The following is a 14,416-nucleotide window of genomic DNA, read 5'->3' as shown; positions in this document are numbered from 1 at the left end:
GGAGGCAGTGTGGTTCGGGTAAGAGCCCTCTTTTCTTCTGCAAGTCCGTGTGAGGTCTGCGTTGTGCTGCATGACCTACCCTGTGTTTAAACGCCGCCTCCCCCCCAACCCCCGCCCGGTCGTTGAGCAACATGGAGTTTCCGGAAAGGTGGATGTCTGTTTCTTCGGGCTTTATGCCTCTCATATTGCTATTTGGGAGGCATTGGCCCTGGGTACTTTAGAATTGACGTCTGGGTTAGACTAGGTAGGCTCCAGGGTGGTCTTTTTCCAGATTTTTTACCAAAGGGCCCGTGGAATTGTGCTACTGGCTTCCAAGAAAGAACACGTAAGAAACACGTCTGGCGGGGGCCTGGCTGGCTCAGTGGGTGGAGCGTATGACATTGAACTCGGGGCTGTGAGTTCAAGCTCCAAGGTGGGTGTAGCGATTACTTAAAATCTTTAGGGGCGCCTCGTGGTTCGGTTGATTAATGCCTGTAGCTCAGGGTGCGATCCCAGGGGCCTAGGATCCAGCCCATCTGGCTCCCTGCTCACCAAGGAAGCCTGCTCCTACCTCTCCCTCTCCCCCTTCTTCTGCTTTCTCTCTCGCTGTGTCTCTGTCAAATAAATTAATTAAATCTTAAATAAAATAAATCTTTAGGAAAAGAAAAGGAAAGAAACAGACCTCCAAAGTCCTCTTTGCAAACAAGTGGCCATGGGTGCATGACACAGTGTGAAAGCCCGCAGAATAAAGAGTGGATATAGGGGGAGAATTCCAGAACGATTCCCCCACGTGCTTATGGACATTTTGAGTTAAATCAGGTAGCAGTCATCTTGTGTCCTACATGGGCCTTTGGAAAGCAGAGGAGCCCAGACAGTGTGTATAGTGAACACTACCTTTGTGCCTTTGTCTTTCCTATTCTGACATTCTTCTCCCTTCTTTCCTCATTTGTCTAGAGCCCATTTTTTCCTTAATTACAATCCACATACATCACAGACAGCCTTAATTCCTTTCCAGAACAGAGTATTAATGGAAAATGGGTGGGGTAGGCACTAGTGGTCCATCGGACATACTGTGGGACCTTATGGGGAACAGAGGTCCTACTGGTCTGCACCACTTAATGTACCACAAAATAAATGCTAGAGCCAGATGACAGCTCAGCTCCTAATGAAAAGCCCCCTTTCCCTTCCCTGGCTTTTCAGAAAAGCTCATTCAGGTAGTTCAAGGACACAGGCAAACTAACTCATTTTATAACCAGTGTATTTTTTTCCATCCATAAAAGGAGACTTTTGTTTACCAAATACACAGATTTGAGTCAGTGTCTTCAGGACTGCTCAGAAATTCATCGTACTGCACTAAATGGTTTATAAATTATAGCACCAAGACTGATAAAGACACCATATCAAGGACATTATTACCAATACAACTGTTTTGAAAAAGCTGAATTTATCACAACTTAAAGCTAATCACCTTTGTAGAAATCCACATTATAAAAGACTCTTAATGGAAACCAAGACTCTTCTCCTTTCCTAAATTCAGTGTACTTTTAATTCATATAAGCCTAAATTCCTAGGCTGTCTTGTTTAACTTCTAAACATATTTCAACCTTTAAAGAGTGAGTGTGGGAGTACAAATTGATGCAACTTTTCTAGGAAGCAATCTGGCAGTAAACATTAAGAGCCTTAAAAATGTTCCTTATGCTTTTGCTCAGTAATTCTACTTCTGAGCAACTACCTGCAGAAAAGGATTAAAATGCTGATCATTGATATACAGAAATGGATTACACACAGAGGTACATTTCATGTAAAAGAGACAAAAAACTGGAAACAATCCAAACTACCAAAGATAGCGGAATCGTCTAGTTATGAAGTCACAGGATGTACTATTCTGCAGTTACTAGCAATGATGCATACCTGAGTTTTAACTATCTGTGAGAAACGTTCATGATAAATGTTAAATAGAAAAGTTAGAAAACAGGCGCCTCAGTGGGTCAGTTGGTTAAGCATCTGACTTTTGATTTTGGCTCAGGTCGTGATCTCTAGGTTGTGGGGATCAGCTCACATGGTGCTCCACGCTCAGCAGGGAGTGTGCTTGTCTCTCCGCAACCCCTCCCCCCGCCCCATGCTCACCCTCTCTCTCTCTCATGAATAAAATCCTTAAAAAAAAAAAAAAAAGGAAAACTGCAAATACAGTATTTGCACATACAGACATCCTAATTATAACACATACAGACATCCACAAATATGTACTCCAAGGAAATGCACTAAAATTGTCTGAAGGATGAGATGATGGGTAAGTTTCATTTTCTTTTCCACATGGGTCTCCATTTTCATCTTCAGCAATGAGTGTGTTCTCATTTCATGATCACTAATTGAAATAAAAGTTGCTTTTAGAAGTAGAAACTAGTGGAGATATCTCCCACAAAGCAAATTATTGATTGCAATATCCTCCTTTTTATTAAATTATAAAACTTGTCAATACACGCACTTTTAGAAATACAGTTTTTCCAAGTATCTGCTTTTGTGGAGCACATGGTTTTAAAGAAACAAAAAATTTCTATACCAGTTTCTTGGTCTTCAAGCTACTGAGCACTGGTAGCTGAACTACCACCCACGTATAGCTACTATATATACAGTCAGATTTTATTGAAAATATTACAAAGACAAATGCCTTGAAAAGATGACACAGTACAGAGAAAACCATAGCTATTAAGCTGATATAAAACTTTAGTCAAAACGTTTTTAGTCCATTATGGCTTTGCATAAAGCTTCAAAGGAAGAAAATTTAAGACACTTCTCATCAAAGGCACTTAGAATTGTAGTAAAATACTTCTTTGAATTTAGTTTGAGCCCAACAGTATTTTAATTTCTTTTCCACATTCCATCTCATTGAAACAGTCCTCGAAGGCAGATATTAATGAGGGAAAATAGTTATCACTTCTTAATATACATGTTAAAAATATGCAAACAGAATTAATACAGATTTTGGTCCACTGAGAAAAGGTAACAGTATCAGACTGTAGTGTTTTTCTTAATTCTGAGCAAAAAGCCATCAACTCCCAAGACCCAGTTCCACAAACAGAGCCTTCAGTTCTTAATCTGCACTGGCTGCCCCCTGGGCTCCCCTTGAGGAAATGGGAGTTGAGGTCCCACATCTCCACAGTGTGGTTAAACTAGAAAGAACCATCCTGTGGCTCAGTGGGGCCGCTGCTCTGAGGTCGTGGCAGCGGAGAGCCAGAAGAGTCAATTCGCCGTCCTCTATAATTCTGTGTCCCGGTACCGGGAAGGCTGGCCGTAGTAGCCGCGCTTTGAGTGTTCTGAGAGCTGCTGGCGGTATTCCTCCTCGTCGGCATCACTGCCGTAACTGCCTCTGGGATCCTGATAGAGTCTGGAAGGACCCTTCTGGGGCTCAGGTGGCCTGGAACTAACAAAGTGAGAGTGTTAAATGCATCCCACAGCTCCATCCAGGGCTTCTGACTGCCCTGTGGAAATGCAGCCATGTGTCCGGACTGATCACAAATCTCTGAGACACATGCCACACTTTGCTGACAGACCAGGGCCACTTTTGGCCCTGCTTCAGGTTCATTGTGTGGGAGTAACAGGTTGAGGCCAGTGCCGACTGGGGCAGTGAGTGAGGAAGCCAGCCCTGTGCTCCCTGACCTAAGAATTCCCCTACTGGACCAAGGGTGTCTTCCCACCCCTGTGTCTTTGGCTACAAGTTCACCCAGCAGAGTGATTTCTCTTCTAGTTTCAGTCAACTAGGGGCCACCTGGTTGGCCATGGTTCAGTTGTTAAGAAATTTGCCTCTAGTTTTCTATTGCTATAAAACTAGACTCTAGCTTCCAGTCAGATTGGCCACAAGAAAATGTGACCTTTTTTTTCTATCCTTGGAAGCAGGAACAATCCAGTATAAAAATACTCTCATAATTCCTTGATGCTTATGTAGCATTTTAAATATAAAGCATCTTATCAACACTGGTCAACTGATTGTCACCTTCCCTTAAGACCTCAGTTCAGGGGTGCCTGGGTGGCTCAGTGGGTTAAAGCCTCTGCCTTCAGCTCAGGTCATGATCTCAGGGTCCTGGGATCGAGCCCTGCATCAGGCTCTCTGCTCAGCAGGGAGACTGCTTTCCTTCCTCTCTCTCTGCCTGCCTCTCTGCCTACTAGTACTCTCTGTCTGTCAAATAAATAAATAAAATCTTAAAAAAAAAAAAAAAAAAAAAGACCTCAGTTCAGCACAAGTGGCCTGACTTTGCTACGTGTTGCAATGGAATTAAGGAGCTTGACTAAGAATCCGAATATATTAGTGACAAAACAATTAGTGTCTAAACCCAGGAATTTTTCTCATGTGCTATCTCAATACAATGTAACATATCTGTGCTTCGGTGTGACAAAGGGGACTAATTTGAAATGTCAGTGATTACACTTTGTCGGTTTTAGCACATAAGCAAAATTACTATGAAATTTTGACTGTATAATGTTCATAATTTGATTGAGTAAGGAGGTGTCTGAGTGGCACAGTTGTGTCCGACTCTTGGTTTCCGCTCAGGGTCCTGGGATTGAGTGCTCTCAGTAAGGAGTTTGCTTGAAATTCTGTCTCCCTTTCCCTCTGGCCCCTCCTGCTTGTGCTCTCACTCTCTCTAAAATAAATAAATCTTTAAACTTTTTTTTTGACTGAATAAGTAAGGGAAATAGTTGGGGAGGGGAAAAAAAAAGTCTTCTTGTTACACTGAGATATAGGTGAAGAAATTTTTTCTTAGGAGTCCAAATCTTAGACCAGCCCCCTTTCTAGACTTAATATTGCTGAGCATCCCTTACCTTGTGTGCTGGGAAAGGCCAGGGTCTGGCTTGTGTGTTTTGATTGGAACTGCATAGATATCAGGATGTTTCTGAGCAATTTCAATCTGTGGTAATTAAGGGGGGGGGGAGGGAAAAGAACGAAAAGGGAAGAATGAATGATTGCTGGGTGGCTTGCTGGTTTCTTGTTGGTTCCCTTTCCCAATCCCATTTTAAGTAAAGGAGAAAAAATAAAAGCAACTCTCTAGTTTTTATGGTTGTATGTGATGGCCTAGTATTACATATCAAATAAGAAAAATGTTTAAAAGCAATGAAATTCTGCCACATGCTAAAACAAAGACAAATACCATGTGATTCCATTTAAATGGCTCCTAAGTCGTCAAATTCATGAAGACAGAAAGTACGGCGATTACCAGGGACAGAGGAAGTGGGTAATGGGGAGTTTCAGTGAGGAGAGATGAACAAGTTCTGGAGATGATGGTGGTGATGATGGCAGAACACTGTAAATATACTCAATGCCATGAACACTTAAAAAATAGTTAAAATTGGAAAAAATGGTTAAAATGATAAATGTTATATGTATTTTACCACCAAAACAAAAGAAAAATGCTCAGAAGCACTGCACTGTTGCTATAACAGACTTAAATGAAAAAAACCTCCATATTCACTGGGCAGAATATGTTCCATGAGTCTTGACTTATATTCTTTTTTGACTTTTGAAAGGTTAGATGTGCATATGGCACAAAAATTCAAACAGTATCAAAAAGTACAATCTATGGGCCTTTCATTTTAGCATCCAAGGTTTGCTTGGTTTCTATGGCAAATCTGGGAGCAAATTAAAATTCAGTTACCAAACAAATACAACAAATGTTTTCATGAGAACTAACTTCAGAGAGGCACTGATTCTCTTGTCATACTTTCCTATTCCCGAACCTGATAGAAAGTTCTGAGGTATGAAAAGAATCTTTTTCACCTATACTGTTGGGCTTTCTTGATGAGAAGAAAAAGGGACACAGTGATAGCTGGCAATCTGGAAATAACATAAACACAGCATGTGCCTGTGGTATCAGGCATGTGAACATCCTTTTCATGTCTATACCAGTGGGAAAAAAGAGGACTGCAAATCATTATATGAAATGAAACTTAACATTTTTACTGTTGACATACTAAGGTAATCTACTGGTTTAAAAGTAATTACCCTTGCACTCTGTGCTTCTTGGAGCTCTTGCATTCTCTGTAATCTTGCCTTGTGATCCATCTTCTCAAATATTTTTACTTTGCCCAGGACAGACTTGGGAGTGCCTTCTTGTTCCTCACTGCCCTCTCCCACCTCTTCAGTCTCTGGGGGAGGGACAGGAGTGGAGGGCTTCAATATAGACCTTCCCAAGGCAGGTTTTGCTGCAACAGGAGGGGGACAGCCTTTGGTAGATGCCCCGGAAACTTCATTACCAGCAACGGCTGAGGGGTTTGACTTATATTCATGGGATCTGGAGAAGTCAAAGGATTCTTCTCTGTTCTGGATTTTGGCCTGCAGAGAACAATGAACAAATTTTTACCTTGGGCTTTCAGTTTATGTTCAAATCTGTATTAGTGATTTAATACACACTCCCATTTCCTGATCAGTTTCCAAAGGTAGTCAACAAATACCATTCTGACAAGAAATCAAATACTGCAGGACAAACAGCCACTGGATGGGCATCCTAAGCCCTACCCTGCTTCCTAGAAAAAAAATATTAAGAGCACTAGGAAACCAGAGGGTATTGGGGAGGGGCTGGGAGGCCTGCGAGTGTAGAGGCAGATCAGACCTACTTTTGTACTAGAGGAGATTAAAATCAGTATCTTGAAAAAGACTTCAGAACAAGTCAAGGGGTTTAGGATTGAAGAGTGGGATCCTGAGTTCATATACTAAGGGTGCATGCCCTACCCCAGAGGGAAGGTCTCTGTTCAGCCATGAATGAGACTGGAGCAGGAAGGGCAGCATATAATGCTAATGGCCACTTTTCCTTCATACTTCAATCCTAGGCCAGTTTGTACATTTTCAGTGATATATCTTATGAGGCCACTGTTTCTGACAGATTACATAATCACTGATTACTTTCTTCCTATCTAAAGTATTGAGTTAAATGGAGAAATTTTATTGGGTTATTAAGGAAAGCCTTTATTTATATAGAATCGATTCAGAAAGGGGGTAAAAAAATCATATGACATATACCATGTCAATTCTTATTGATTCTGAGTAATGATATAATTTAAAAATAAATTAAGCTGTCTTGATAATGAGAGGCATCATAAACAGTGGTGGTGATTGTTTTCTTTAGTAAATAAATCCTCAATCAGGGATTTTCTATATTTATATCTAAATCAGATTGTGAGCAGAAAACTTTAACTGAAAAAGAAAAACAGATTCTGAGATCAGTGCTTCTGGACATTCAGTATTTGTCCAACTTTTACTCTTGATAGAAAAAAGGTTTTGAAATAAAAAGTAAAATAATGAATGAATAAGTGTATAAATAAATAAATAAAATATCAACAGTTCTAAAACCTTATGTTCTCCTAAAACTGCCCTTCCTTCTTTTTACTCTTCTCTACTTTCCGGGTTCACCCCACAAACCAAAAGACACATCTTAGTAACAAAAGAGTGAGCCAAAAACAAAACACCATCTCATTTGTGCTCTTCCTGGCTATGCAGGAAGCTGTCCGGGTATCTGCTTATTCTTCTCCCCATCGTGGGCTTCCCAGCCACGTACCTTAGGCGGCTCTGGCTTGAATGCTGGGGGTGGGCTACTGTCCCTAAGTTGATCTCTGCTAGCAGCCCTCCTCATCTGAGCTCGTGGCTCTGGGCTGGGTTTCCTTATGCTCTACAAGACATAAAGGTTCATTCACAACAAGAAGATCCCAGCAAAGAGAAGAGAACGCTCATCTGCTTTGCTAGAGTTCTGCCAAGTTGCAAGATGTTCCGAAGTTGAGGTTCATAACTTGTACAAATCGGGATACTGACCCAGTGCTTCTTTACTGAAAAGGCAGATAGGTACTAGCATATTCCCATTAGCAAATGCTTTATATATATATATATTTTTTGTGTGTGTGTGTGTGGAAATTCTTTTTTTTTTTTAATTTTATTTTTTTAATAAACATATAATTTATATATATTTTTTAACTATCATCCATTGTAGTAGTCTCTTCCTTTAAAATAGTCCCCCCCAAAGTTCTCCTAAAGTCTAAATCTCTTTTATCACTTAAAGCTGTTAATATTTTTAAGCATTACCTCATCTACCCCTTTAGACATTAGCAAGTTAATTTATTCTTTGAAACTTGTCCACTGGTATATACTAAATTTTTGGCCTTGGTGGGTTTTACCCCCACTTCAACTTATTTTTTTGGTACTTTTATTTCATAAAGAATAAAACCATTCAACCAAATGAGCTGACTTGTTAAACAGAAGTCCACAAGAACAACTATTCAAATAGATGGATAACGTCATTTGCATTATCCCAATGCTCTCCGAGGTGGAGCTAATAACTGGTCCTAACTTAGTGCCTGTTGACACGATCTCTGGGATCACAGAAGCTGTCTACTCACCGGTGGATGCACAGTACACATGGCCAGATGTATATCTGATCATAAACTCAATTAAAAAATTGAAGTACAAAAGAGAAGGAAACTGATGGGGAAAAACTCAGGAGTTTTGGAAACAGATTAGAAAGGTTAAAGGTAGGATAAGAAAAAAGCAAGGATACCTACAAGTACAAAGAGCCCTAATCAAAGGTTACAAGTAAATACCACAAAATCATATTTAAAAATAATGTTCCACTTGTAATTTAGACAGCTGGCACATAGAGCTGTTTAGTGTATCCATCATGCTCGAGAACATCAGTGTGAGAGTGCTTAGCACTCAACCTCTCCCAGCACTTAGTTCCTGTCTGGCTTTCCCACGGACCACAAATGCTATCGTACAGGCATCGGCTTAGAATCAGAAACCCCCTAGAAGTCCTCTGTTCCAACTCTTAGGAATACCTTCCACAGCACCCTAAATAAACAGTTATCCAGAAGAATTCAAGTGAAACAGGAGAACCTCCTTTTCCTGCTCATGGCCTCACAGCCTGCGGCCTGCCTCACCTCACCTCCTCATGCTGCACCGGCTCCGAGGAGCGGGTGATGGAAGACACCGGTGGCTCCTCAGCTGGCTCATCCAGCTCATTGTCAGTGTAGGCGCCTCCTTCGCCGTCGGTGTCTTCAAAGTCACTGATGAGGCGGCTGTCGCAACTCAGATAGTCTGCGCCCATGGCAGTTAAGTAGGACATGCGGTCTTCAGGGTCATCATCCATCCCTTCCATCTAGAGGAATTTGTTTCGGAGGGTCAGTGGGGTCATCATGGCTCCTGGGAGTGGGGACTCAAGAAAATTCCCAAGGGCACAGCCAAGTGACTGAAACTTTGACATGTTCTAGAAAGGGAAGTCATCTTTATTTTCCTTAAATCACTTGGCTTAAGATTATTATGTTAATTTTTGTGCAGGGATTCAAATTAGGAACCTCCATCCTATCTACCTTACTACCATCCTATATCCCACTACTGAGCCATGCTTCCTCATATTGTTATGCTTCTCTCCAAGAATTTGGGCTCCTTTCCAGCTTTTTCTGCTAATGCTTGTCTCTTATAATAAATGTACACTGCCTGGTGCTACACACCTCTCCATTCCTCCATAAGATTCTCAAATCCTTGAGGAAGAAAGCTATGTCCTGTTCAGCCTGTTCTCATAAAGGGAGTTAGCACAGAACCTCAGCAGGCTATAAGCACTCAGAAGATGCTAGACGCCTTGACTAAATATGCAGTTTCCAAAGGGCAAGACAAGGACGCAACAATCTAATTGGTAACTGAGTCACTTTCGCAACAGAAGCATCCTCTGACATCTCACAAACTAGTTCAATTCAGCTGGACTACAGAATACTAGCACCAAAGCCTTAGAACCACAGGAGATTGGTATAATTTCTTTGCTTCCTCCCTTCAGCAGAACTGTGGGTAAACTACCTGCATGAATGAGAAGCTCACCAGTTTTAGAAGCCTACACAAGGTTTTGAGCATTCTCTTACCAACCTACTCGAATTCCACATTCCTAGGACACATTCTCCTCCAGTCTTCTAAGCAAATGATTCCAACTTTTCCTTTTTTAAAATCAATTTTTAAATACCTTCTCCATGACCCTCATCCTCACCTCTCCCTTCCATGCTGACTTTCCCATATCCTTAGTAAGCTGTGGAGCTCAGCACAAGATCTTGTAAGCTCTGATTAGTGTGCTTGGAATACAACACTAGTTACTACGTTAAAAGTAAAAGGGAAGTGAATGTAGGGTCACATACATCACATTCTACTTTTCTTTGAAAAGTCTTAGAGAATTTATAAAATTCCAAACTTGATTAGCACATACACTGGAATCACTTCAAACAGCCATGGTGTTCTACATTCACTACCCTCCTGAGAAAAGATTGAGAACATGGACTCTCACCTCATAGCAAAGTGTCTATGCCACATACCTTTCCTTCAGAGACCCAAACTGCTTCTCCTTGTTGATGCTGAATTGTGTCCTTCAAGCTGCCAAACCAGCTATCATTGGCTGAATTTAGGTTGATAGTAGCTTCAGAAATGTAAACAAAAGGTTTGCATCAATTTCCAGAGCAATGTTTATTAAAAATGCTACTTCACATAATTTTACTCATTTGTCATATTTGAATTAAAACTTTGGCTAATGCAAGAGAAAGTAAACACATATTTGAACAATAAATCCCTTTAGTTGAATGTAATTAAAACCATTACTGGTCTAGCTGTTGGGAGTTTACATTACAGATGAATGTTATAAAGCTAGAAATGAGTTACTTTTATTTCAGATTATCTGTTTTTCAGAAAAGCTACCTTTAAAAGGTATGTTTGTTTTTTTTAAGATTTTATTTATTTATTTGAGAGAGAGAGTGAGAGAGACCATGAGAGGGGAGAAAGTCAGAGGGAGAAGCCAACTCCCCGCAGAGCTGGGAGCCTGCTGGGGGACTTGATCCCAGGACTCCAGGATCATGACCTGAGCCAAAGGCACTCGCTTAACCAGCTGAGCCACCCAGGTGCCCCAAAAGGTTAGTTTTTAACAACTGTATTTTTAGGAGCAAAGAAAACACATCTAGAACAAATACAAAAGTACTGTATTTTAAAGATTGTTACCTAGGCATGTATGTTATAAATAAGAAAAACATACACAAATTTACTGTTGATATCTTCAAAAAAATACTAAAGGTAACATTTAAGTGTATGTAATTTTGATAGGCTTAAATATTTTAGAATATATATTCAGACTAACTCTACAAGGAATATATATTTTCTATTCAGAACGAAATATACCTTATAGAACTACTATGCATCAGCAAGCACTTTTCCAAACCTTACATGGATGAGCTCATTTCTCATTTATCCAAACTTTACAAAGTAGGTATCACTATTGTCCCCATTTTAGAGAAGAGAAATTGACTCTTAAGACTCCACATTCGCAAAAACCCAGTTTATTATAGACCACTCTCTCCTGTACATTTGGAGAAATTACCTGTCAGTTTCACCATTTCACCCCAGTGGTAAATAGTGCTTGTCTTTAACAAGAAAAGCCAGTGACAATAAAGCAGGAATCCATTGTGGACATACATTCATCTACTCCCTCCCTCCCCAGGGTCAGATAGGTAGATGGTAAGCAGCATCAACTCGAAGAGCTATCATTACCCTCAGGGTGTTCTATCCATACAGTCCCCTCATGCTGCTCCCACAAAACTGCATGACCAAAAACTTGATTTAACCCTTTTAAACCTTGAATTATACCACATTTACAGAACCAGTCACATATATAGCTACTGTACATATTCAGTTACTAAACACGCTACATTCTTAAATTATTTTACTTTTATAAGGAATACTAGCTAGCAGTGGGTCTTCATTTCAGGAACTTAAGAAATTCTATTATGTGAAATTTTCAACATATACAAAGTAGAGAGAACCTGAACTTGTCTACATGACCCACCTTGAAAAACTATCAACTCTTGGCCAGTCTTATCGACATCCCCACCCACTCTCCTCACCAAAGATTATGTAAGCAAACACTAGGCATCATATTAGGTCATCCATAAATACATATTAGGTCCATCCATGAATATTTTACTTAGTATACATTTCTATAAGATAGAGAACTCTTTATTTTTAAACATAATCACAGTATCATTTATTATCCTAAAAATTGGAGTAATAAATCCTTAATCATTCAGAGTGTTCAAGCTTCTATTTTGGGGATCTTTTTATTTATTTATTTATTTATTTATTTTAAATTTATTTATTCATTTGACAGACCGAGATCACAACTAGGCAGAGAAGCAGGCAGAGAGAGGAGGAAGCAGGCTCCTTGCTGAGCAGAGAGCCCAATGTGGGGCTCGATCCCAGGACCCTGGAATCATGACCTGAGCCAAAGGCAGAGGCTTTAATCCACTGAGCCACCCAGGTGCCCCTTTGGGGATCTTTTTAAATAATGAAACCAAGTTCCTACCACTCTGTTAGTGCACACATGCATGGTAAGCAGAGAACAATGATAGAATCTAGATAGAGATGTGGGTGCTAGATGGTACACTGGGCTCAGTCACTGGCCTGTAGTTCCACACAAAAATCTGAACTCATCAAAGTGACCAATTTTTGCATGTCATGGATCTCTATGATCATTTTCAATCAAAATTAAATCTACAAATGCCATGAGTCTAATATCATTTTAGGATTAGTTTCTTTTCAAGGAATCATGAATAGGATTTCAGATTACTCTTCTTTGTTCAGATTATTTTCTTATTTCTTCCATTCTTCAATTCTCCATTTCCCACTGTGGAGCAAAGAGACAACATTTTAAATTTCACTTACCTGTGAAGAGATGTGCACAAGTTTTTTTAAGCTTGTTGGCTTGATCATATAACTTCCGAGAACTTTTGTTGGATGTTGGATTCAACCTCTGTCTCATGGTTTTGACACCTTGTCTAGAGTCTGGGTTGAAAAAAATCACAATTGGGAACCACTGAGTGTAATTCAACAGGTCCACGGCTTTAGGAGTCACGTCCAATAGTGCGTGCTTATCCTGTTAGAAATGGGGCAAAGTTACGTCAACAAGTATGTAAAGACACAGGGCAGCAAAGAGTTTGTCTCAAGTAAAGGCTATATCAGGTAAAACTTGTCAGTTTAAATCAAAAAGCAGAAAACGTTTTCCTCCCTATTATGCCCACCTCTGAGAAAATGAATGAACAGGCTATTTGGTATAATGTTGAGAACTCTGAAAAAACCATCCATCGCTGCCACTGAACATTGATGGTTTCCACATCGATTGGTTGCCAACGGGTTATGTTTATATTCACTTTTTTATCATTAACATTTAATGATTAATAAAATACAGATTCTATTCCAAAAAGGACTGAGGCAAACTGTGACTCAATTCTTTCCAACAACATGGCTTTTGGATGAACTTCCTCACCTGTTCAATAATTTGCCGCACGGTATTTAACCGCACTACGCCACTGGATTTCTCAGATCCTGCATCTTTTGGTTCTGTTTCTGCAAAAGCAAAAAACAAAGAGCTAATTAATACTTTTAGAAATCAGGACCAAAGACTCCAACCCAGCATCAGCAATGACAGGACATCTGACATCAGGAGGCCCTGAAGAGAGACCACGAGAAGGACACACACTACCTCTCTAACTGAAACCTAATCACAAGGAAGGTGGCAGTCTGACAGGTGAGACAGGGGTTTGGACTCTGTAAGACAGCAAGTCAGGAAATAAAGTAGAAGAAAGGAGGATTCTAGAAAGACATGAACAGACTATATAAACAGACTACTTACTAAGCAGTATTACCATATCTTTGTTAAATTTGTTATGTGATGTGGTGTGGTTATATAGAAGAATGTCCTTGTACTGAGGAGATTTACATGGGTAAAAAATGGCAGGGGAGGTATAAGGCAGACTTTTGGACAGGTGACAGTGACTTCATGTGAAGGGTATGTGGGTATTCATTATTTTTTCATCTTTCTTATATATTAGTATTTTTCAAAATAAAAATTGGGAGAGAAAAAAAATCATCAGCAGACTTACTAGCAGTTTGGAACAGGTCCGGTAACTCATTTGCCAACTTTTCCAGTGCTATATCTGCTATGGGGCCAAATAAGACCACAGGTCTCTTGAAACCAGCTGAAATGAGACAAGAAAGGCCATGGAAACACATCTCCTCGGCTACTAAAGATACGAAGCAGAAGTATTTTATAGGCCAATGATAACATGACTAAATGAAAGAAATTGTGTTCTTCCTCCCCCATTTTAGCCCTGTTCTTTTCTGAATATGCCTCACTCCCCTCGCCAGGATCAAAAATAAACTTTGCTACAGATAATATATATAAACTTCTGAATGGTAGTATTAACAGAAATAACTGAAGACATGGAAATACACCTGCATGTAGGAGTTTGCACAAGTCACTTTTCTGAAAGTTATTATTGCATGTATGAATATGATTGCAACTCTACAGCCTGGCTTTGGCGTAAGTAGTATGGGAAGTTTGAACCGGACTACTGCAGTCTGAAAAGGAAGAGAACAGGCTCAGAGCCC

General features: G+C 40.1%; 1 protein-coding gene across 6 annotated transcripts in view; it reads right to left on the bottom strand.

The window, feature by feature from the left end:
* Window positions 1-2,407: 2,407 nt before the first annotated feature.
* TJP2 (tight junction protein 2) overlaps window positions 2,408-14,416 on the bottom strand; it is a 121,425-nt gene continuing 109,416 nt past the window's right edge. For 5 of the 6 annotated variants that reach the window (XM_047698783.1, XM_047698784.1, XM_047698779.1 and 2 more), the window contains 9 exons: window positions 13,909-14,004; window positions 13,293-13,372; window positions 12,692-12,902; window positions 10,303-10,403; window positions 8,895-9,107; window positions 7,521-7,631; window positions 5,972-6,301; window positions 4,795-4,880; window positions 2,408-3,400 (listed from right to left, as the gene is read on the bottom strand). In XM_047698783.1, the coding sequence (XP_047554739.1) occupies window positions 3,235-3,400; window positions 4,795-4,880; window positions 5,972-6,301; window positions 7,521-7,631; window positions 8,895-9,107; window positions 10,303-10,403; window positions 12,692-12,902; window positions 13,293-13,372; window positions 13,909-14,004 (1,394 nt within the window). In that variant the 3' untranslated portion in view covers window positions 2,408-3,234. The remainder of the gene's footprint in view (window positions 3,401-4,794; window positions 4,881-5,971; window positions 6,302-7,520; window positions 7,632-8,894; window positions 9,108-10,302; window positions 10,404-12,691; window positions 12,903-13,292; window positions 13,373-13,908; window positions 14,005-14,416) is intronic. The other variant, XM_047698782.1, reaches the window with a different exon arrangement.

Source organism: Lutra lutra, chromosome 13 (assembly GCF_902655055.1).
Source record: "Lutra lutra chromosome 13, mLutLut1.2, whole genome shotgun sequence".
NCBI classification, from domain to species: domain Eukaryota; kingdom Metazoa; phylum Chordata; class Mammalia; order Carnivora; family Mustelidae; genus Lutra; species Lutra lutra.
This window is presented reverse-complemented; position numbering and strand designations above follow the sequence as displayed.